Source organism: Rhagoletis pomonella, unplaced genomic scaffold (assembly GCF_013731165.1).
Source record: "Rhagoletis pomonella isolate Grant_MI unplaced genomic scaffold, Rhpom_1.0 Rhpom_scaffold_00002, whole genome shotgun sequence".
NCBI classification, from domain to species: domain Eukaryota; kingdom Metazoa; phylum Arthropoda; class Insecta; order Diptera; family Tephritidae; genus Rhagoletis; species Rhagoletis pomonella.
In genome coordinates this window covers 77,856,366-77,879,211 of record NW_023458556.1, presented here as the reverse complement: position 1 = coordinate 77,879,211, position 22,846 = coordinate 77,856,366, and the positions used below count along the sequence as shown (strand labels likewise).

Sequence of the window (22,846 nt, the reverse complement as noted above, 5' to 3'; positions counted from 1 at the left end):
ACCGGCTGATTGTCAAGGCGCACAAAAAGATGGGAGTTGGCCATCTTTTCGCTTCGCGCTGCAGCTTCAACGATCTGTGTGGCATGCTTTGTGGATTTTCATACAATTCATCTTATCTGTCAAAGCGAATCTGTCACGCAAAGCGAAGCAAAAGTTTTATGTGGCATCAGCTTAACAACTTCAACACGAACTTTTATTTCTTTGCTCATTTCGAAACCAAAACTTATCAGATGGCCTTAAAACTTTGCATGATAATTTTTGTACATTTATGAGAGGTATCTTGATTTGAAAAAATAATAAAATTTTGTACTTGAAAAGTTTTACAAGTAAAAATGCGTGCACTAATTTCATCGTCCGCAAACCTTAATAACGATAAGTAATAAAAAAAATACGTTACTGAATGGTATAAAAACGCATTCTATAGCCATTTATCTGTAAATACGTAAAATACATACATATACATATGGGGGTCTGGCCAGACCGATTTGGAACGAAATTGACAAAAAAAAATGTTCGCCTAACGGAGAGTTAGGAAAAAATTCCATGCATTGGGGCAAAAAGTCGATATATTCGATTCAAAGTTGTTCTTTTGACATCACAAACGGAATCCTTCAAGAATGCACCGCCTCATATTTTCCTTATATACTTTGTAAAAAAGAAAACCATACTTTATTGAACTAGTGAAATGTGATCCCGAAATGGTTTTTAAGATCAGCTATGCGAAAACGAATATGCTACATATGTCACCAAACATTCACAATTTCCCCGCTCTTCATAAAATTCATTGGCACTGCTTTTACCTTACAAATCTCTGACGTTTTCTGTTGCATACCTTGGCCGACCTTTGCTAAATGCTGGCCCTACCACACTGGAATGAAATCACTTACGTGGCTCTGGACAGACTACTATGAAGAGCTTTCGTTTTCATTTAGACATGCATGCGTATGTTCCGAATAGGGCATATAGTTTGAATTTATTTCACTTTTACTGAGTTAACTTACATAATTCAATTGAATTGAGTTTATTTTATTTTATTCTAATTTGTGTATCTTTTTTTTTTTGTTGTTTAAATAAGTAGTTAATTAATACAGTTGTAAGCCATGCAATTATTAACTCAGAGTTTCTAACGATCTTTATCTTGAAGCCGTGCATATGCAATGATACAAGTTTTCTTAGCTAATTTTCAACCGGTATATCCACTTTAGACTAAAAACCTTTCAAATGTACACATATGAAATTACTAACGATGTATGTACTCGGAGATTAAATATGTGATAGGCTTTTAAAAGCGCATTATCACTTCATCAAATAACAAATGTGATGAGATGTCATCAGCTCTCAACACTCATTCAAAAAAGACCACAAAAACACGAACACTGCAAGGATTTGAACCATTAACCACTGCCTTATTAGTGAGCGTAAACCATATTTTACTGCAAATGTTCAAATATTTTCAGTCGTGGCATGTGTCAACACAAATTGAGCAACAACCCCAGTAATTTGAAGAGTTTATCCTCCTTTCGTGCTATTTGAGTCGATGTAAAACACTTTCCAGTCTACATCTGGCTTAAAATATTCACAAGCATAAAACAAGTCAAAATAACATAGCATGCTTTGAGGCGTACTGGTGCCAAGTGTTCCATCTTCACCAACAAGGGACGCCTTTGTGTGTGTGCGTATGCCGCTGTCGTTTTACTTGCACGCTGCACCAATGGTACCACCCACCGACTGTTCGAGTCTACGAGGGTTGAAGTCATTATAAAACTATAAATTAATTATAACTGCGGGGCACAAAGCGGTCTTTGAGCGCATGCACAGGCATACATACATATGTATGTTCATATTCATTTACCACGATACCATAGATTTACCCCGCAGTGAAATTTAGAGACAGTCTGGCAAAGCGCTAGTTCCGCCCTACAAAATTTCAGAACTTTCTCTGAACTAGTACAAATCGGCTGCAGAGCGGGGCAGATGAAACTTGCCGCAGCGGCGCACTGATAAATCGGGTCCGTCTACAATATGCATTGCGTAATTAATACAAATAATTGATTAAAACACCGCTGACCCAATTTAGAAACGAATACGTATTGTAATGAACGCCCGAAGAGTATTCTGTCACCTCATACTTTCCGATTACAAACAATACGAGTATGTAAAAACGCTAACCACAAATCAGCCATGCTTATAGAAAAGTAATCTGAGTTGTAATCGATTCATTTCGATATACCGCCTTCGAAATGTTGAATGAGTATTCGATTACGTAATGTGCATTTGTGCCGCTGGGGCGGTATGACAGTTGCGCTGCCCTCAAAGTTTTTTACATTTAGCGCGTGAAAGCTGAGAAGTAAAGCCCAAAATACAATAGCGCAGTGGCAGTGACAGTATCTAAAATCAGCTGTTACTGCTAATATTAACTGCATTTTTTTTGTAAGCGAGCGACAAAATAACGCTCAACTCGGGTAAAATTTCCTTTTAGCTACTTAAGCAACCCTGCTGGTAGCTGGCAAGAAACATGTGATTAGTTTAACGGGATTTAGACACAAAAAACAATAGAAATTAGTAATTATGCGAGGTATTTGCGTAATATATGTACTTGTTTAAAATATAAATCATGTATATACGAAAACAAAAATTTACCTCTACACTTCCTCATTAACAATTCACAATAGAGCAGTTTTTTCACTTAACAACACTACTCTTCAAGTCACGTATTTTTTAACCGACCTGGCTGAACACGGATAAATAGCCGAGTTTGTGTTGTTGCTTTGCGTGTATTTCGTCATTTACGCGAGTGTTCTTTTGTAGCTCGGTTGCAAAAGAATGGACCTATTGGCAGTCACTGCCGCAGCAAACACAATACGGCGTTGTCAGTGACTGCTTTTTTTGACATTTGTTTTTTAACGTTTTTGTTGTTGCCTTTTAGGCTTCAGTGACATCAACAGAAGTTGGCTGCGTTTCATTTGTGTCAAATTCAACATGCGAAGTTTGCTGCGATGAAGGCAGTGGCAGTGAAATTAGAATTTGGGCTAAACTGAGCAGTACTGCTAGCTGCCACTGCTGTATTGTGAGTCGCTTCATTGGACACCACACTTTCTAAAAAACAGCTGATTTCGAAAAACTACCGCCGCCACTGCCACTGCGTTATTGTATTTTGGGCTTAAATGAACAAATTCTCACTTCCCGTACAATACGAAAATAGCTCCGCGGAAAGACCTCCGACTCTAACATCGTTGGTCGCGAGTTCAAATCGCGATGGAGGCTGTTGTGATTTTCAGATTAAATACATTTTAATTGTTGTGTGCCGCTTAAAAATTTAAAGAAAATGATCAAAATTTATATAAATAAAATAAAACTAAAAATAAATAAAAATTAAGTTAAATGCAATCTGTACAAGAAAAGAAAAAAACGAAAAAGTATCCAAAAATCGAATAATCAAAATTTTTTCTCCTAAAAAACTTGTATTCCCAGATCTGTCCATCATGGAACCAGTTTAGAACGAGTTCAAAAGTTCTGCAGAGGGGGGCAAGTTTCACTTCGTAGGGCATCGCCATGTTAAAAAAAGACAGTCGAAAGCATTGATTTGGGATAGATGAAGAACCAGCACCGTCCCTTTTCAAGCTAGTTAGGCGCTAGTTCTGAACCAGTTTGATTTGCTGCAGGGTATATCTACACATACATATGTATGTATGTATAAGCTGCTAAATCGGATGTAAACAGACCGAATAGATTTGGAATGAATAAAATAATGGATGCACTTTACAGCGACACCCGTGCCAAATGCTGAGAGATTTAGGAGCGATGAATTGGAATAATCACTGACTAATCGCTAATCACGATTAGTAAAACAGAAAACGTCATGTACATATGTATGTTGTTTGTGTCTTTTTCCGAATGCTTCTACTGGTATAATTGTTTTTTTTTCCAATTTCGGAAACAGGGTATATTCTTTGAGAAGTTAGTTAACTTACTTGTATTCGCGCCTCGTTAAGCTTCGTCGTTCGTGCCAATTCCTCTCTGCAGTAAATATCCGGGTAATGTGACTTCGCAAAAGCGGCTTCCAACTCGGCTAGTTGCTCCTAAAAATAAAATAATACTGTCTCTTAATAGATAACTCAAGAGATTGCATTTAAAAAAAAATTTGTTTTCTTAGTTGGTTAATCCTTAAAATTTATGCTAAGCTAAAAAAGCTGCATTTTTTGTAAGCGAGCGACAAAAGAACGCTCAACTCGGGTAAAATTTCCTTTTACCTACTTAAGCAACCCTGCTGGTAGCTGGCAAGAAACATGTGATTAGATCAACGGGATTTAGACACAAAAAACAATAGAAATTAGTAATTATGCGAGGTATTTGCGTAATATATATACTTATTTAAAATATAAATCATGTATATACGAAAACAAAAATTTCCCTCTCTACTTTCTCATTAACAATTCACAATATAGCAGCTTTTTCACTTGACAACACTACTCTTCAGGTCGCGTATTTTTTAAAATACCTGGCTGAACCAGGATAAACCCAGTAGCGAAAATGATCACCGGTGACATCGTCACTAATGAGGATTTAGTGACATCGTCGCACTTGCACTCCTATCAAAGACTTATAACAGACAATGTCTTGCAGCAGTCACTTATAAAAAGTTGATTGCAAGATTCTGTCGCTTGAATGTCATTACTGATCACTGCATGACCAAGTCATGCAGATGACATCAACGACGAAATTACCATTTATATGAAAAAGTCATGAACGACTTCCATACAAATGGAGCCCAAAGTCATTTAAGACGTAACTTTTCCGTACAAGACTCTTAAGTGACTAATGCATGACATTCGCTACGGGGAATAGCCGAGTTTGTGTTGCTGCTTTGCGTGTATTTCGTCATTTAAGCGAGTGTTCTTTTGTAGCTCGGTTGCAAAAGAATGGACCTAATATTGAAAATTTGTACACGGGGTAATATAGGATCACTGAAAATAACTGTTCCATTTGGCAATATCTTAAAGGTTAGCTTAAAACCGTCGGAGCTTACAGTATTATGGCAATATTTAAAATAAATTTTATGCTTTTCATCTTCTCTACCCTGCAAAAAATTTAACTAATCCGAGTACAATAGAGCTGCAAAACTATCGATTGTACTATCGATAGTATCGATAGTTTCATTTTTGGAAAAACATCGATTGTTTTCGGGCTGCAGTCGATAGTTTCGATAGTGCCGGTGCACTGAAATTTCGTGATCTTTACTTAAATAAGTGACGCTGTGAATTTAACTAAGGAAAATAATTAGAAATTCACGTTTAAGATGTAATATTTATACTTACATATGTGCAATATTTTCATTTACATATGTACATAAATATGTATATATTATACACATTTTGTTCGGAGTTGAAGTTTCCGTACATATACAACACGATAGTATACGATACTATCGAAAATATCGATAGTATTTTTCAAACTATCGAATGGCGTCACTATCGATAGTTTGCAGCTCTAGAGTACAATCGCAAAGGAACTGTTCGCTTTTTTTCCAACGTGTTCTATGAAGAGACAAAATGCCCTCCTTTATACCCAAACGAGTATAATAAGCGAGTAGTCGCTGTAAAAAAAAATTAAAATTTGCGCCACCTGCGATCCAAATCGGTGCTCTCAGGTTTTCTAATCGAATACTCCCCCTATAAGCTCTATAAAAAATTTCGTTGACTAAAGGCTCAGTTAGTCTAGACTTAACTGACGTAAGAAATCGTCAATGATTACTCAAACCGTCAACTTAGCCCGAAGCGAAAATATTTTGTTTTTGTATTTTCCGCTGTAAGCAGCCGCGCTTCCACTCCGCAGGGTCTGGTCAAACCAACATCGAGAAAAATATAGAAAAAATGTTTTTCTTAACAGCGGTCGCCCCTCGACAGGCAATATATATATTTTTTAATTTCATCTGAACCACTGTATTAAACTGTCAATGTTTCTATCTACACAATAGATCTGTTTTCATATTTTCCAGTAAGGAACTATCCAGTAACTTGTCAGTAACCAAATTTCGGAGAGTATGCGAATATTTACTCCCAATATGAGAAACATGAGAAAGTACGAAAACGTAACACCATGATACAAATATTTAAAGGTAGTTTCACTTCTTCTTATTATCCGCCATTGCTCCCATTTGACGTAAACTGTGCTTTTGACGTTTTCTTTTAAATTAAAGCTACCACATTCTTTGAAGAAACTAAAAAGTGGTTTTTTACTTAAAAAAAATATTCCAAAATTATTTCAAGGAATATATTTTGAGCATCATTTTATAGCGAGATTTTAGTGGTTTATTTCTAAAATTAATTATAAAACGGAAGGCTAGTAAAATACTCCTATTATATTACACATGGATAATCTATTTGTTTATGCAATTATTTTCATCATTATTTAGTACGATTAGCTGCATATTTCGGGATGGCCACGTGCATTGGTGAAGTACCAAGGTGTTGTTTGCTTGTTCCAACAGCTTTTCGGGGGAAAATTTTCAGCCTAGGGACGGATGTGCCCAATCTAAGCGAAACGCTGCACCAGCAGCAGTAGAGCGAGTAGTTTATCTGTCTATGAACTATAACAAGGAGCTCTAAGAATTTGTACATTTTTTTACCTCCCTCTATGTTTATGCTTCCATAGTGCTTTCATTGACGATAAGCTACTTTTTAACTATTCCTTTGTTCATATGTCCTCTAAAAAGGATCCAAATTAAAGCAACATCCTAATATCTATAATAATATCTCATGGAACAAATTTTTTGCGGTAAGGTAATTTAAGGTATTTTAAATTAATACTCTCTTATTAACAGCTATGCTAATACGATGAATTAAGTAAACTTACCTTGCGTGTTGTTATTTTTTAATGCATAAAAAATTCCTTTAAAAATAATATAATTTCCAAAACAATAATTTGTTGAGGTGGCAGTGATACTCGAGCAATTTACGAAAAGTATAAACGTTATAAGCACAGTTTATGTAAAAAAATTTCAAAGTGAAACTACCTTCTTTTTTGTATCATGGGTAGAACCGCTGAGAGGCACTTTTAAAATTCTTGACGTTTCCAAGCAATTTAATTTTTAAGTTTAGTCACAAACTCACACACACATTTTCATTTTCAATCTCAAGCAACAACAATTTAAATTTTTTATTTTAAATTTTATATGATTTAAAAGTCCGGCAAACTTCAAAAAAAAAATCATGGCCGCCAAATTGAGAGAGCGTTTCTACCTTGCTATGTCTTTATCATTTTAAAAACCTACACACACATACCTTGTTTATACCGACACATAAAGCGGTTTGACCCAGTTCGCTGTGATTCAAAATGGAAGCATAAACCAACTTTCAATACGCTCAGAAATTCAAAAGTGTGTTGACTCGAATTTGTTTTCAAATCGCTTTTTTATTTCTCACATCGTTTAGAAAACAGGTATAAACACATCACTCATTTGAAGCGAAGTGAAAAAAGGCTGGTTTTCTTTATACAGCCCGTTTTAAATTCGAATTATTATTATAACAAATTTAAATTCTGGTTCGCTTTCATTTCGGTCCAAATTAATTATTAAGGAAATATCGAATAAAAATAACAAATTTTGTTTACTTTTGAATACGGTTTTATGCGAGTTCGCTATAACCACACAGGTATAAATGCTTGCAAGAAATATGTGTTGAGTCAAATCAGTTTTTTGTTAATACGGTTCTTGCGTTGGTATAAACAAGGTAACATTCTCATTTTCAATCTCAAACAACAATTGTGAACAATTTTATTTTTTTGTTTTAAATTTTATATGATTTTAAAATGCTTGCAAACGTCAGAAAAAAATAATGGCCGACGAAATGAGATAATAAATTTAGCGGTGTTAAATCGCACGATCTTGGAGGCCACGCCACAGGCCCACAACGCGAGATAATGCGCTCACCAAAAGTTTCCTTCAATAAATTGATTGTTTCGTTGGCTGTATGGCATGTAGCTCCTTCTTGTTGGAACCAAAGGTCGTCCAAATTAAGATCCTCCAAATCAAGCACGAAAAAGTCATTAATCATGGCTCTATAGCGTTCCCAATTGACTATAACATTATGGCCGGCTTCATTTTTGAAGAAATATGGACCAATGATTCCCTCTGCCCATAGAGCACATTAAACAGTGACTTTTTGAGGATGTAACGGCGTCTCAACAATGGCTTGTGGATTATCATTACTCCAAATGCGATAATTTTGTTAACGTACCCATTCAACCAAAAGTGAGCTTCATCGCTGAATAAAATGTTCGTGTGAAAATCGGAATTGGTGGCCATCTCGTTTTGGGCCCACTCACCGAACGTGTGACGCACTTGATGGTCGTTCGGCTTCAATTCTTGCACGAGTTGGATTTTGTAAGCCCGCAAACCAAGATGATTCCGCAAAATCTTCCATAAAGTGGACCGGCACAGCTCCAACCATTCGGGTCTTCTTCGATTCGGGTCTTCTTCGATACTCTGCTCCACAGTATCAATATCGTCTTCGGTGCGCACTGTACCGCATCTCTGAGGATGCGCATTATCCACTAGAGTAAACGTGGTGCGAAACCGATCCATGCTTGCTCGAATTACCGACTCTGCTGGGCGATTATGTCGGCCGAATATTGGACGCAGCGCGCGATGCGTCGCTCGAACCGAACCAGTATTCTGGAAATAAATTTCCACGATTTGCAAACGTTGTTCCGGAGTAAGTCTGTTCATTATGAAATGGCACACCAAACTGAGTATAAATCAAGTAACAACTGTCGAAAAGACCAACTCCGAAAAGAGTATTGCCTCATTGAAAACCACACGTCTAAAAAAAAACTCCCTTTATATGGTAGCAACCCAAAATTAAAAAAAAGTGTCACGCCATGAAGTAGCATTCAAGTAGATAAACTGATCTCGCCTGTGTTAATAATAGGACGTTCGTTTAAAATCTCCAGTTCTCTCATAAGAGAAAAATATCCAGAATAGTACGCGCACAGAAAATTTGCAGAAACTTGCAAGTTAGACGAACAGCTGATAGAATTTTTGCTTACATTCAAAAGTGTAAAATTTAAAAAACTCATCACAAAGTGTTATCCTGACACAGTTTATTGATTAAACGAATAACTACTTACTTCTTACAAGTTTAATTAGTCGCATTTTATCATTTTTAACTTTTTGTTGGCAAATTGATGTTGGCAAAATTTTTTCCAGCAGAAACTAACAGCTTCCCCTTACTTTGCAAGTTTTTTGCGTACGCGAAAGCAAAAAAAAACTAATCGTTTTTGATAACTTTCAATAATTAACAGGCACGCGAATGCAACTAATGTTTCAACTTTCTAGGCAACAAAGAAGTCGCTTGCCCCATGTTGGCAGTAGGTCAACGTTAGCCAGGCGATTTTATCTCGATGGAACTCTGATTATCTGCTAGTGTGTTTGAGAATTCAGAACAAACATAAGTTAGTGTGATGTAAACAAGTGCAATAACGGTGTTTTCATTTCTAGTAAAAAAAGTCTAGATTTTTTGTTGCATAAGGACGAATAGCTACTAAAAGGTCCTTTTAACATTTTATTCCCGAACATCCTTGACAATTTGCAATACGTATTTTTGAAAACAATTATGTTAAGGACTAATATACACAGGACCACATCCTCGAATTTCGCCCTTCCAACTTTATTAGCTTAGCAAAATAAATTTAATTAAAAGGACATTTTCGGCCTTGTTGGCCAAAAGACTTAAATTTGAGGCATTTCATGTCACTGCGGCCACCTCTGTGCGCGACCTCTATAGATTTGGATGAAAGTTGAAGAGATTGAAGGTCTAGGTGACATGAATGTACGTGCAGCATATTTTGCTGATATGACGTAGGGTTGCCTATTTACACGGGATTTAAATTTTATGAAAACGTCATGCATACCTTTCTTTAAAGTGCTGTACCTTGGAAACCTTTTAACGCAGCTTAATGAAACAAAATGTATTTCTTCCGTCTTATTATGGGCTATAATTGTGCTTTTATTACATTAATGTGCAATGTATAAAAAACAAAAAAAAATTAAGTAAACATTTTTCTTTTTGATATTTTTTTTTTGATTGTAGCATATTTAAAAATGTTTCTTTTTACATAAATACATTGTCTATAATGTCAACTTTAAGTACCCAAATGGGCATAATGGGCTACTTATGCATTTGGACTCTAGATCGTCTAACGCTAGAACAATATGATAAATAGACATTGAAATTTTATGAAATTGTATATTTTTGAAAGAGGAAAGGTGTGTAAAAAGCAAAAACAATATGAATAAATCGTATTAACTTACCTAAAGGTCTGAAATCATGAAAATCCCTTCAAGGAAATGGCAGAATTGAGCTTTGTTGGAAGTTCGCATGGGAAATCTGCTTACGACGTGATTGGAGGACATTTTAAGAGACTGGCAGCTAGAGCAAGTATTCAACTTCTGATGTTACAACAAACTCGTACACCCGAAGCCCTCTACCAATGGGATACATGTAAAAAATAACTGCAACTAACTTTTCAGTGGACTTTATTTTGACTATGACTACGTGCCAATTACTTTAATCTTATTTTAAGCTAGTTTAAAAGTTTAAATAACATCAAGTTAGGGAACTTCATATCCTTTAATCAATAAATATCTTTAAATCAATAAATATTATTTTTCTTTTTAGTTCTTATTGTAATAAAAGGGTGTTGTTGTTTTTTTTTTTAACTACGATTTTATTACTCATTAGGTTTATTTTTTTACACACCTTTCCTTTCCTTCTTTTAATAAAAGGACTAACCTTGAAGCTATCATGGGAGGTCTAATATCCTTTCGCAATGAGCGTTGTTCATGTTGATGTTGTTGATGTTTCGGTTTCATTGCAAAAGAATATTAGATCTCTAATGATAGCTTCAAGGTTAGTCCTTTAATTAAAACAAGAAAATGGAAAGGTGTGTAAAAAAAACAAATGAGTAATAAAATTATAACTTTAAAAAACCAACAACACGCTTTTTTACTATAAGAACTAAAAAGAAAAACAATATTTATTGATTTAAAGATTCTTTAAATAAGGATATGAAGTTCCCTAACTTGATGTTATTTAAACTTTTAAACTAGCTTAAAATAAGATTAAAGTAATTGGCACGTAGTCATAGTCGAAATAAAGTCCACTGAAAAATTAGTTGCAGTTATTTTTAGAGGCATCCCATTGGTAGAGGGGTTCGGGTGTACGAATTTGTTGTAACATCAGAAGTAGAATACTTGCTCTAGCTGCCAGTCTCTTAAAATGTCCTCCAATCACGTCGTAAGCAGATTTCCCATGCGAACTTGCAACAAAGTTCAATTCTGCCATTTCCTTGAAGGGATTTTCATGATTTCAGACCTTTAGTAAAGTTAATACGATTTATTCATATTGTTTTTGTTTTTTACACACCTTTCCTCTTTCAAAAATATACAATTTCATAAAATTTCAATGTCTATTTATCATATTGCTCTAGCGTTAGACGATCTAGAGTCCAAATGCATAAGTAGCCCATTATGCCCATTTGGGTACTTAAAGTTGACATTATAGACAATGTTTTTATGTAAAAAGAAAAATTAAAAAAAATGCTATAATCAAAAAGAAAAATGTTTACTTATTTTTTGTTTTTATACATTGCACATTAATGTAATAAATGCACAATTAAAGCCCATAATAAGACGCAAGAAATACATTTTGTTTCACTAAGCTGCGTTAAAAGGTTTCCAAGATACAGCACTTTAAAGAAAGGTATGTATCACGTTTTCTTAAAATTTAAGTCCCAGTTTGTGAATATATTGTACGAAGAAAAGTTTTTACTTAAAGTTAAATAAATGTTTTCTTGATCGCGAAATCTATATATATAAATGTGAATGTCTGTTTGTTTATTACCTTATAACTTTTGAACCACGACACGGAATCGCACGAAACTTTGCACACTTATTTGTTTTTACCACGGGAAGGTTATAGGTATGGTTTTATTTGTAAATATGGTGTCAATTTTGCGAGAGGCGTGGCACCTCCCATAGGCCTTCAAATTTTTAATCAGCTATACCTTCGGAACCACAAGTCACATAAACTTGAAACTCGGTATGCAGACATATCTATGGTAGGTGCTTATAGCAAGGTATATATAAATGAGTTTGTAAATGGGGCGTGGCACATAATACAGGCGTGGAATTTTTTATCAACCATAACTTCGGAACCACAAGTCACATGACCCCTTTAATTCCTTTTGATATGCCTTTCGAATTTAAAAGACTGCTTAGCTTTTGCAATGACAATCAACAAGAATGCCTTAAAGTAAAAATCAAAACTTTATCAAAAATAAAGTGTATGATAATTGCATTGGAAAATACATTAATAGATGTTTTGAAGTATTAAAAACATGCTGTGAAATAATATTAGAGTTATTATTCGTAAGAAATTAGATAGTTAAAATTTGGATATTAAAGCATTGGTATTTCTTTTATTATATAATTTATTGGAGATATTTCAACCTAAATAAAAACACCTGCAGTGCCAAAAAAATATTATTGCATTTCATTCCATAACACCCAAGCTATGGAACTGTCCTACCATATTCTGCTATCACGGATATAGTAAATTTAGAACAGAAATAAAATATAACATCTTTAATTAAAGTATTTTTCATATTTGTATAAAGACGTGGGGTAAAACCCGCGGGTAAAAGCTAGTAATAAATAATTCGTTAAATATTCAAAACAAGGCTTTACAGAAAATAAGAAAACGGCTTTATTGTTTACAAATAACAAAAAAAAACTATAACTAGGAGATCCGACAAGGGCACGACCTTCTCCCATCTGTTTAATGGATGAAATTTACTTTGTATGAAATTTAACCTGTTTGAAAATATTAAAATTTCTGGCCAGGATATTTTTAATTAAATATTAAAAAAATATATAAATTACACATATCGAATCAGAAAGCTTATCGAAAGCAGAAAGCCTATAGAATGTGTTAAACGGATGAGGGAAAATTACTATTATTACTCACCCGTTCATACCTGCCAACCCGATAGGTAGGCCAGGATAAAAAAGCAAACCCAACGTTTTCACATTATATAGGCTTAATACTTTCGATTGGTATATAATTTGTTCATTAAACAGATGAGTATAAAATTAAAAAATAATAATAATTTTTTAATATTTAATTGAAAATATCCTGGTAAGGATTCTTTCAGCCAAGCCACTCGCGAAATATTTATTAACACGCTAAATTTCATACAAAATAGATTTCATCCATTAAACAGATGCATGAAAGTCGTGCCCTTGTCGGACCTTAGTAGCATTAACAGATTTTTTATGCGCGAAATCAGTACGGTAGACTCTTTCACGCTAAAAAATCAGTATCTACTTTTCAGTACATTTTTATTCAAAGCAAAATTATGAATGTAAGTAACAGACAATACTTTAAAACGCCAGAGTACTTGTTTTTAACAATATTTTGGTATATAAATTAAATATAGTTCATAAAAAATAAAAGTGTTATTCATTTTAGCATGAGTATTGTACACAGAAGCCAATAAGTTATTTTATATTTATGGCATTTTTGAATAGCAATAATGAGAACATTTCCATCTTCAGTGTTTAAATAGTCAAAGAATTCTATACATTTCATTATACCTTTCATTATACCTTTCATGAGCATGAAATGGCATTATAACTTTGGTCCGATGTTTGTAAGTACCAGAATAAGAAAAGAAATGTATACTTAAATGATCAGAACGTCGAGCTGAGTCGATTTAGCCATGTCCGTCTGTCCGTCTGTCTGTCTGTCTGTCCGTCTGTTTGTATGCAATCTAGTCTCTCAGTTTTCGAGATGTCCAAATGAAATTTGGTAGGTGGGTGTATTTTTATATTGTATTAATCATTTGTCGGAACCGGAAGAATCGGACCACTATAACATATAGCTCCCATACAACTGATTGTTCAGATATGAGATTTCTCGTTATACCTTCTCTATTTATGCTTCTAAGAACATGAAATCTTGCAATACTTTCACCCATTATTAACAGAAAACTTGGAGTGAAAATTACAAAGATCGGGTCACTATAACCTATAGCTCCCATACTACTGATTGTTCAGATATAAGATTTTTCGTTATAACTCCTCCACTTAAGGAGCTAGTAACATGAAATTTTTCACTATTGTCACTCATTATCAAAAGAATACTTTCAATGAAAATGGCGAAAATCGGGTCGCTATAACCTACAGCCTCCATACAACTGATTGTTCAGATATGAGATTTTTTGCCATAACTTCTCCATTTATGCAGCTACACATGCAAATTCTCACCATTTTCATTCATTATTAACAGAATATTTACAGTGAAAATAATAAAGATCGGGTCACTATAACATATATCTCCCATTCAACTGATTGTTCAGTTGTGAGAATTTTCGTTATAACACCTCGATTTATGCAGCTAGGAACATGAAATTTTGTAATATTTCCAACTATTATCAACAGAATTCTTGCAGTGAAAATAGCAAAGATCGAGTCACTTTTACATATAGCTCCCATACAACTGATTGTTCAGATATGAGATTCTTTGTTGTAACTTCTCCATATATGCAGCTAGAAACATGATATTTCGCACTATTTTCACTTATTATCAACAGATAGTTTACAGTGAAATTAACAAAGATCGGGTCACTATAACTTATATATTGCCTCCATACAACTGATTGTTCAGATATAGGATTTTAATGTAAAACTAATTTATTTGGACAGCTAAAACCGATTAATTTCGTAAGCTATTGTATAAATAATAATACAAAGTCTACTGAGAAAATCGGCAAAATCTATGCTGTATAAGCTTTATCTCTTATACCACTGATTGTTCCTATACCAGTTTTTGCAATATATCTCCTTTATGTAGGAGGCTAAACCCATTACATTGTGTTACCGGTTTACATACCGATCACCCAGCAGTGAGAATCACTTAGATTGGTGCTATATAAGGTATATCTTCCATACCTCTAATTGTTTAGATACGATTTTTTATATATGTAACTCCTCTATCTATGTGTGCTGTGAATATATAAATTTTTTCAAATACAGTAATCAGTTAAAGTAAAGTTTTCAGATGTTCATGAAAGGTATGAAGCCTTCGGCATAGCCGAAGACAGCGCTGCTTTTACTTGTTATAAAATTACTTTTAATATGAAGTTCACTTTAAAAAATTTTAACTAGAAGCCGGTTTCTCTCTTTGCGCCAGGAAGCAAACTTTATACTCAAGATCCTCTAAGTTGCTTCGTTTGGTTTAAAAAAAGATACATATTTTTTCAAACTGTGGAAAAGTACCACTATTTAAGGATTTCGTCTATATAAATTTGTTAATTTACTTAAACTTTGAAAACAAAAACAAACAGCAGAAATAGAATTAAAAATATATAAAGAAATATGTGCTTTCTAAGGAAATCAGATATTTCTTATTCTATTCTCAACTTATAAATATCATATTGGTATGTATGTATGTATGTACCAGGGATGTTGCGAATGATTCGCATCATTTTACTCATTTGCATTCGACACTCGCCTTAGCATCAAATGATACGAATGTTTTGCGAATCCGAATGTGTACTCTAATATTGTTGAAATGGCTCTAACAGCCCAGATCTGTGCACTTGTTAAATATAAAATTTTTATAATTTGCAAATGTTTTTATTATTTATCAAGAATTGGAATTCTCGCACAGTAATCAACAGTTCTTTTCTTGATAAATTATCACGATTGAAAATGCTATTGACAAGCGCTTACAAATTGAAATTTCATATGAAAATTATAAATTTTGTATATAAAAAAATTGGTTTATATCATTTAAATACTGCATGTGCCAGCATTTGAACCTGGGACACACAGAATTTATAGCCGACATCTCTACCTATTCTGCTACGGCAGTCAAAAACCTTTTTGGTTTTAAATTCATATTTTTCATATGGGACAATGAAATCAGTTCCCCTCTTATGGAAATCGTAGAGGTTTTTATTTTATAAATATTGACACAGAAAGCAATACGAGCTTTTACTTGATAGAAATCTTGATAAAATTTCTTTACAAATAATTTACCAATAAAACACAGAATTGGGCGGTAAGTCAGTCTAACCAGGGCGCGGGCAATAACCGGCTTTTAGCTTCAGGCGCTAAACGGTTAAGTAGTATATAAAGCAACATTGATGGGCCTTGAAAAAGTACTGCTAAACGTCTTATAAGCAACCTAGAAATAATTTTAGATTCCTCCAGCGAAAGCGAATCTGTAGATTCTGGAAACATTAAAAAATGTGAAATTAAAGCTCAATTGCAGGCCTATCCTAAAGAAAAACGAGCTCATCTCGGTGAAAATCCTCTCGATTGGTGGAAAACTAAACTAAAATACTACAAATTGACAGATCTGGCACGCAAATATTTGAGCGCTCCACCCTCCAGCGTTCCAAGTGAGCAATTGTTCAGTGCAGCCGGCCTTATATACGAGCTCTAAGAAATCGCCGCATGGGAGAAAAGGCAACAAAATTACTTTCTTGAAATAGAATATGCCCCTTTTAAGCTTTGACTACTACATTAAAACACTGTAAAGGTTATGCACTCGTTCATTGTTCTAATAATTTACAAAATTTTTAAGTAATAAAAACGATGACTAAGTTGATTATAGCTTTTTTAATGTTATTCCTATCATGAAAAATATTACCTTCGAAACATCCCTAGTATGTACATATGCATTGTCACTATAACGCAGTTAATTGCTTTCCTGACAACCCAGTTGGAACAGTAGTAATGCATTACATGCGTGATAAATAATATTATATATATCTAATGAATTCTCGATTATATTACTGCTAACTATGTAATCAACATTCTCATGTATTCAAAAAGTTCAAAAAATTTCATATTAAAACACATTCATTTCTCCATTCTAGGTAATGCAAAATTGAATGCCCCACTTTTCTTAGGACATCGCCCTGGGAAATGCACTTTCGAATGTGAAAAGGGTTAATTTACTGATTATTTTTTCGATTACTATACATTACATTTTCCCACTGGGAAATGTCGGCTGCGGCGTGGCGTGAAGACTACCGCTTCTGGTTCTGAGACCGCAGGTTCGAGGCCGCTTGGAGGTGGTTAGAATAAGGTAAGTCAATTATTTCAATTTAAATGATAATAATAGATTGGCTCCTACACATATGTTAGTGTTTGGCCGAGCTTCTTCTCCGATTTGTGGCATGCGCCTTGATGTTGTCACACAAAAGGGAGGGAACTACAGTTTTACGCCGACTCCGAACGGCGATTATATTTTTATGAGAAGCTGTTTTTCATGCCGAGGGGCGACCGCTGTTAAAAAAAAAAACTTTTTTTTATGTTGGGTTGAACCGGGCTTGAACCCAGACCCTGCGCATTGCTAACCACTTTAATTTAAATATTAACTTTAATTTGGAGGTGGTTAAAGTAAAGTAAGTAAGTTAATTATTTCAATTCAGATATAAATTACAAATTGTAAAATTAATTTCATATGGAAAAATTTAAATACTCAAATACCATAACAAATTAGGGAGATAAGTTTGACTTTCTTTTCAAAATACAAACCACCGGTTATCTTAAACAGGCAGCCTAGAAAACGGCCCTTATTCCGTTCACGGAGGATGAAATACAATTTCTTAATTTATTAAGAGCTGTATGAGCTTTATAACGACATGGACATAGTGCAGCGAATTAAAATACAGCGGCTCCGCTGGCTTGGCCATGTCGTTCGAATGGACACCGATGCTCCAGCTCTGAAAGTATTCAACTCGGAACCCGCTGGTGGTAGCAGAGGTAAAGGGAGGCCCCCACTTCGATGGAAAGACCAGGTGGAGAAGGACCTTGCTTCACTTGGCATTTCCAATTGGCGTCAGTTGGCACAGAAAAGAAACGACTGGCGTGCTTTGTTGAACTCGGCTTAGGCGGTTACAGTGCCAAATAAGAAGAAGAAGAAAAATTGATTAAATAATTTTTGAGAAAAATTTTTCTTGATTTAAACCAACTTTTTCTTATTTATTTTAATGTATATCAACACTATGTATATCAAGAAAATATATTCTTGTTTATTTTAAAATTATATTTTCTTAGATTTTCTGGATAATAAGAATATGTTTTCTAAGTTCAAAAACAAGTCTCGATTTTCTTGTTACTGCTTTGTTTTAAGAAAAAAATTCTCTCCGTGTCATTGCTTCGTGTGTTTTGAAATATTTTTGTTTTTGACGCACGGTGTTATATCCAAACTATATGAATTGGTTTGCCTAATATTATTTCTGCAACTTTCACTGATTTTCAACTGATTTTGGACATTGATAGTTCCTAGATAGGAACTTTCAATGGAAATCAGGCATTATAGTAAACTAATTGGAAAAGTTTCGTTTTATGGGGTTGGGAATAAAACAACTTATTTTTCCTATATTTCTCACACTTTCATGCTTTATCGGCTATGCGCGGCAACTAAATCTTATCCGATCGCAGCAGCGTTACCGTTTTCAGTTCGTTTAATTACCCAGAAAGAAATATAAATTACCCACAAATCCCCACCAAAAGTTTTCAAATTCCACCCACAAACAAAATAAATAAGCTTTGTATTATATTTTAAAATATATAATTAGGGGATTCACAAGACGTATTAACCGTGTCGTAAAATCTTAAGCTTAACAGTTTTTTATGTAAAATAATGACTAAAATGGTTTTAGAGGATTTTTAACTACACCGAAAGTTTTTAAACTGATATAAAATATATAATTAGCCCCACTTCTCCACTGCTGGTTTGTTCCTATACGACGTGGTTATTTTATTTTCTAGTTCACTTCTGACTGTAAAGATTTGATAGGTTTACGAAGTTTTTAGAACCAATCGGTAACTCAAAGTAAAATAATTTCTGCAAACTACTGCACGCGGCGAACTCATACAATATCGGTATCGGTAGAGCAAAATCAAAAGTTACAATAACAACTTACAAGAATTGCCACACACGTACAACAAACACATCGTTTTTACATTAAGAACCATCGTTCCCCAAACATTACCCACAAAAATTAAAATTTCCCCGAATTTGGGGAATTACCCACAAAAAGGCAACGCTGGCTAAAAGGAAACTTTCTGTCTGGCGGTTAGAAATTCATTTTGAAGGGCCAGTCTATTTATGGTAAATTATATATGCATATACACATGGAATGGATGCGGTTTTTTACTCCACCATGGACCGTTGGACCGTGGAGGTATTACGAGAGGAAAAGGTGGGTCCCCAGTTTGAAAACGTTAGGAACCTCCGATCTACGTCTTGGACTGCAATGACGACATTATTGCCTCTAGATTACAAGCAGCTTTTAAACTGACTAAGAAATGGTGCTCTGAAAAGGAACTGTCAATAAACCCAACAAAGTCTCCCATCGTCCCCTTCACAGGCATGGCACCTCTAACCATTCTAATTGGCAATGAGGGTTGCTGGGGCGCCTTGTGAGTAAAAGGAGTGAAAGCCTTAAAGTGGTATTGATGGTTTTAAAACCATTCCTCGGGTACTCCGTTATCAAACTCGCAGACAAAATGCTATCGAAATCATCCTTCAACAATTCTTATAAGGTAAATCTTGAAAGGGCACTTGCTGGGAGTTAATCACAACGATGGCAAGGGCATCCCAAGTCTAGTATACTGATGAATGGCAATGCTGTGCCCGGAACTTACTCTGTGATAGTGGTGGCAAACTATCGATAGTGGGCGATATTTTTTTTTAAACTATCGATAGTCGCCTATTTTGAAAAATATTAAAATCTAATTGGGGCGCATTCATAGTCAAAACTAATTTGGCACTTAAAGTTGGTTGTAACTTTATTGACAGATAACCCATACAAAATGATGTCAAAAAGGTGCAACGCATGATTCAATAATTAAAGGTTAGATAAATTGACAGTTGTCCCTCTCGCACCGCAGTGGAACTGTGTTGTTTCTTTGCAAATTTTCTTGAAAAAGTATAGCTTTCATGTGAAATAGAATTATCCGTTTTTGTACAATATGTGTTTGTATATGCATATAAAGCACATTTAACTGATGAAAACAAAAATTGTTTTTAAATTGGTTGTTTACATAAAACTCACAATAGTTTTATTTTATACCGCTAACGTTTAAAATGCCAAATATCCTGCAAATACATTAAAATTTACAAAAAGAATTTCACTACTAAATACCTACTTTGGGTACTTTTCTACTACCATTTTCGCACCAAGGGATTTCATTCTTCCCCTTTCTCTGTCCTTCGTAAATGCTACCTTTTGTAAGGAAGTGTCAAACCGCGGTTGTCAATAATTTAATTATTTAATCATGGGTACAATTAACTTTAGGTACCAACTTAATTTTGACTATGAATATGCCCCCATTGCGTTAAAAATAGTTTTTTAAAGACCCTTATGGCTTGAATAATAAAAGTATGATTTAAAAAACTAAACATATTTACGTATTCTGCTTTCTAAAGCCAATGGTTTTTATTTAAGGAACATAGCATGCCAACATTTTTAGGTTTAAGTTGCGATCTTTTTTCGTTTACTATTAAAGCTGCTTTACTGCACATTCGTTCCGATTCTACTGATGACGTTAGGCCAACATAGTTGCCATATATTCTTTTATATAAAAGTATTGCCGCTTTATACAATGCACATTCACCATTTTTGTGTCTTAAATTTGGACAATTTTCGATAGTTAAAATATTCGATTGAAAAACTACCGATAGTGAAAAAAAACCAAAACCATCGATAGTATCGATAGTTTGCCACCACTACTTTGCGATTTCCCACGTATCATATATCGACGATTCTTACACGGAGAGAAATAATGCCTATTAAAAATGAATACTTTATATTTGATTATCGTTTAAAAATGTTCGAATTTAAAAATAATATTTTCATACAAAATTTATTACGCACGTATTTGACTGTTCACATCTGAGTATATATATGAGTGTACATACGCACCCCAAGCATGCAGAGCGCCGCTCTGAGAGCGGTGACAACATACACATTCATACATAGTACATGTTTATCCGTACAAATCGCGTGTTGTGGTGTTGATGGATATTCAACATTTGAAAGCAACCCTGCAAAAAGTGGGACTAGGTTAAATACTAGTACGGGCCCACGCTATCTAGTACACTAGTAACCAAAATGGTCCAAATATATGGAGAAAATATGGTTATATTAACATTGCGATGTCATTGGACCTGACCACCTCTGGTCCAACCCTGCATAACATGGGACCACTTCTGGTCCACCGCTGCATAACATGGGACCACCTAGACAACTACTCGTTTTGGACCATGGCACATTCGGCAGCCGAATCATGTTGCCGATGGGGCACGAAGAGGTGGTTCTTAACACATATATCAGTATTTTACGTTTGAAGTGGTTCAGGTAAGCATAACAAGTTACTAGTATGCAACCTAGTCCTTTTGCACATACTTTAAAACTACGACCCAGTAGACCACCTGGTCCTCAAATTTTTGCAGGGAAATTTATATGCCTGGGTGTATCTGAGTGCGCAAAGATGCATGCCACAATTTGTTGATATCCAGAGATGGTCAGGGCAGAGTGTCCAGATTTGGCGATTTCGCGCCAATTTGGCGATTTTGTTTTGATATTTGCACGTAAAAATTTAGGAAGTCGCCATTGGCGATTTTTGGCGATTTTTCCCTTTAAATAAATTTTTTCCAATTATAAAAACATACAAGACTTACCGCCCACTTCTGTGTTTTCTTGATAAATTTTTTTTAAAGAAATTTTATCAAGATTTTTATCAAGTAAAAGCTCCCTTCGCATTCTGTGTCAATATTTATAAAACAAAAAGCTTTACGATTTCCACATGAGTGGAACTGATTTCAATGTCACATATGAAAAATTGAATTTAAAAGAAAAAAGCTTTTGACTGCCGTAGCCGAGTAGGTAAAGATGTCGACTATAGGAGTGTACTCGTACGCCCAACTATCTAAAGTTTTAGAAAACTTTTACTGGTTTTGCGTTCTCGTACCCAAAAAACTTGCAAAGTAGGGGAAATTTAGAGAGCAAAATGTGAAAGAGAGCTGCAAATTTCTGCTGGAAAAATTTTTCCCAGCTAAAACTTGCAAGTAAGAAAATCAGTTTATCACAAACACATGTTTGTAAATAAACAAAAGAAAATATGGCCTTTTTGAGTTATTTATTGCAAATTTTATTATTAATGCTAGTATACAACGAAAAAGTGAGTAAATTTAATAAGCACAACGTTTGTTGAGTTTATTTTAATTTGCCATTAACATCCAGTTTGTTTACTTTAGTGTGTGCTGACTATGGTTGCCGTATGACATTTTTCGTTTGTACCATAATTTTCCTTTAAATATACCAATATAGTTTTAAATGCAGCATGCTGAAATGTTTTTTTTTGCCGAAATTTTCGGTTTTGGTAGGTTGATTGTTGAAATGAAAATTTTATAATTTTAAAGCTACATTTGTAGCTATATCTATTACATTTTCTTTTTGGATCAATGATGGGTGTTTGGAGGAGATACTCTTGTTTTTGAATGCGTCACCATGTGATATCACAAATAATTATGAGAAAAATAACTTATTCATTCCGATATAATCAATTTGTATTTTAAAAAGGTTTTTCTTATTCAAAACTATTCAATTGTATAAAATGCCAAATCGGGGGAAAATGTACCAAGCAGAAAATAAATTGCCAAATTAATCACCAGTGGCAACTGTGCAAGTGATCAGCTGTTTCGAAAGTTGCAAGTTTTTGCAAATTTTGCAGGCAACATGCAAGTTAAATATTTTTTTT

General features: G+C 34.4%; 1 protein-coding gene across 1 annotated transcript in view; it reads right to left on the bottom strand.

Annotated features, from left to right (window-relative positions):
- LOC118734095 (pituitary homeobox 2) overlaps window positions 1-22,846 on the bottom strand; it is a 224,790-nt gene that overhangs the window by 149,978 nt on the left and 51,966 nt on the right. The window contains exon 3 of the mRNA XM_036463800.1: window positions 3,972-4,079. Coding sequence (XP_036319693.1) covers window positions 3,972-4,079 — 108 coding nt within the window. The remainder of the gene's footprint in view (window positions 1-3,971; window positions 4,080-22,846) is intronic.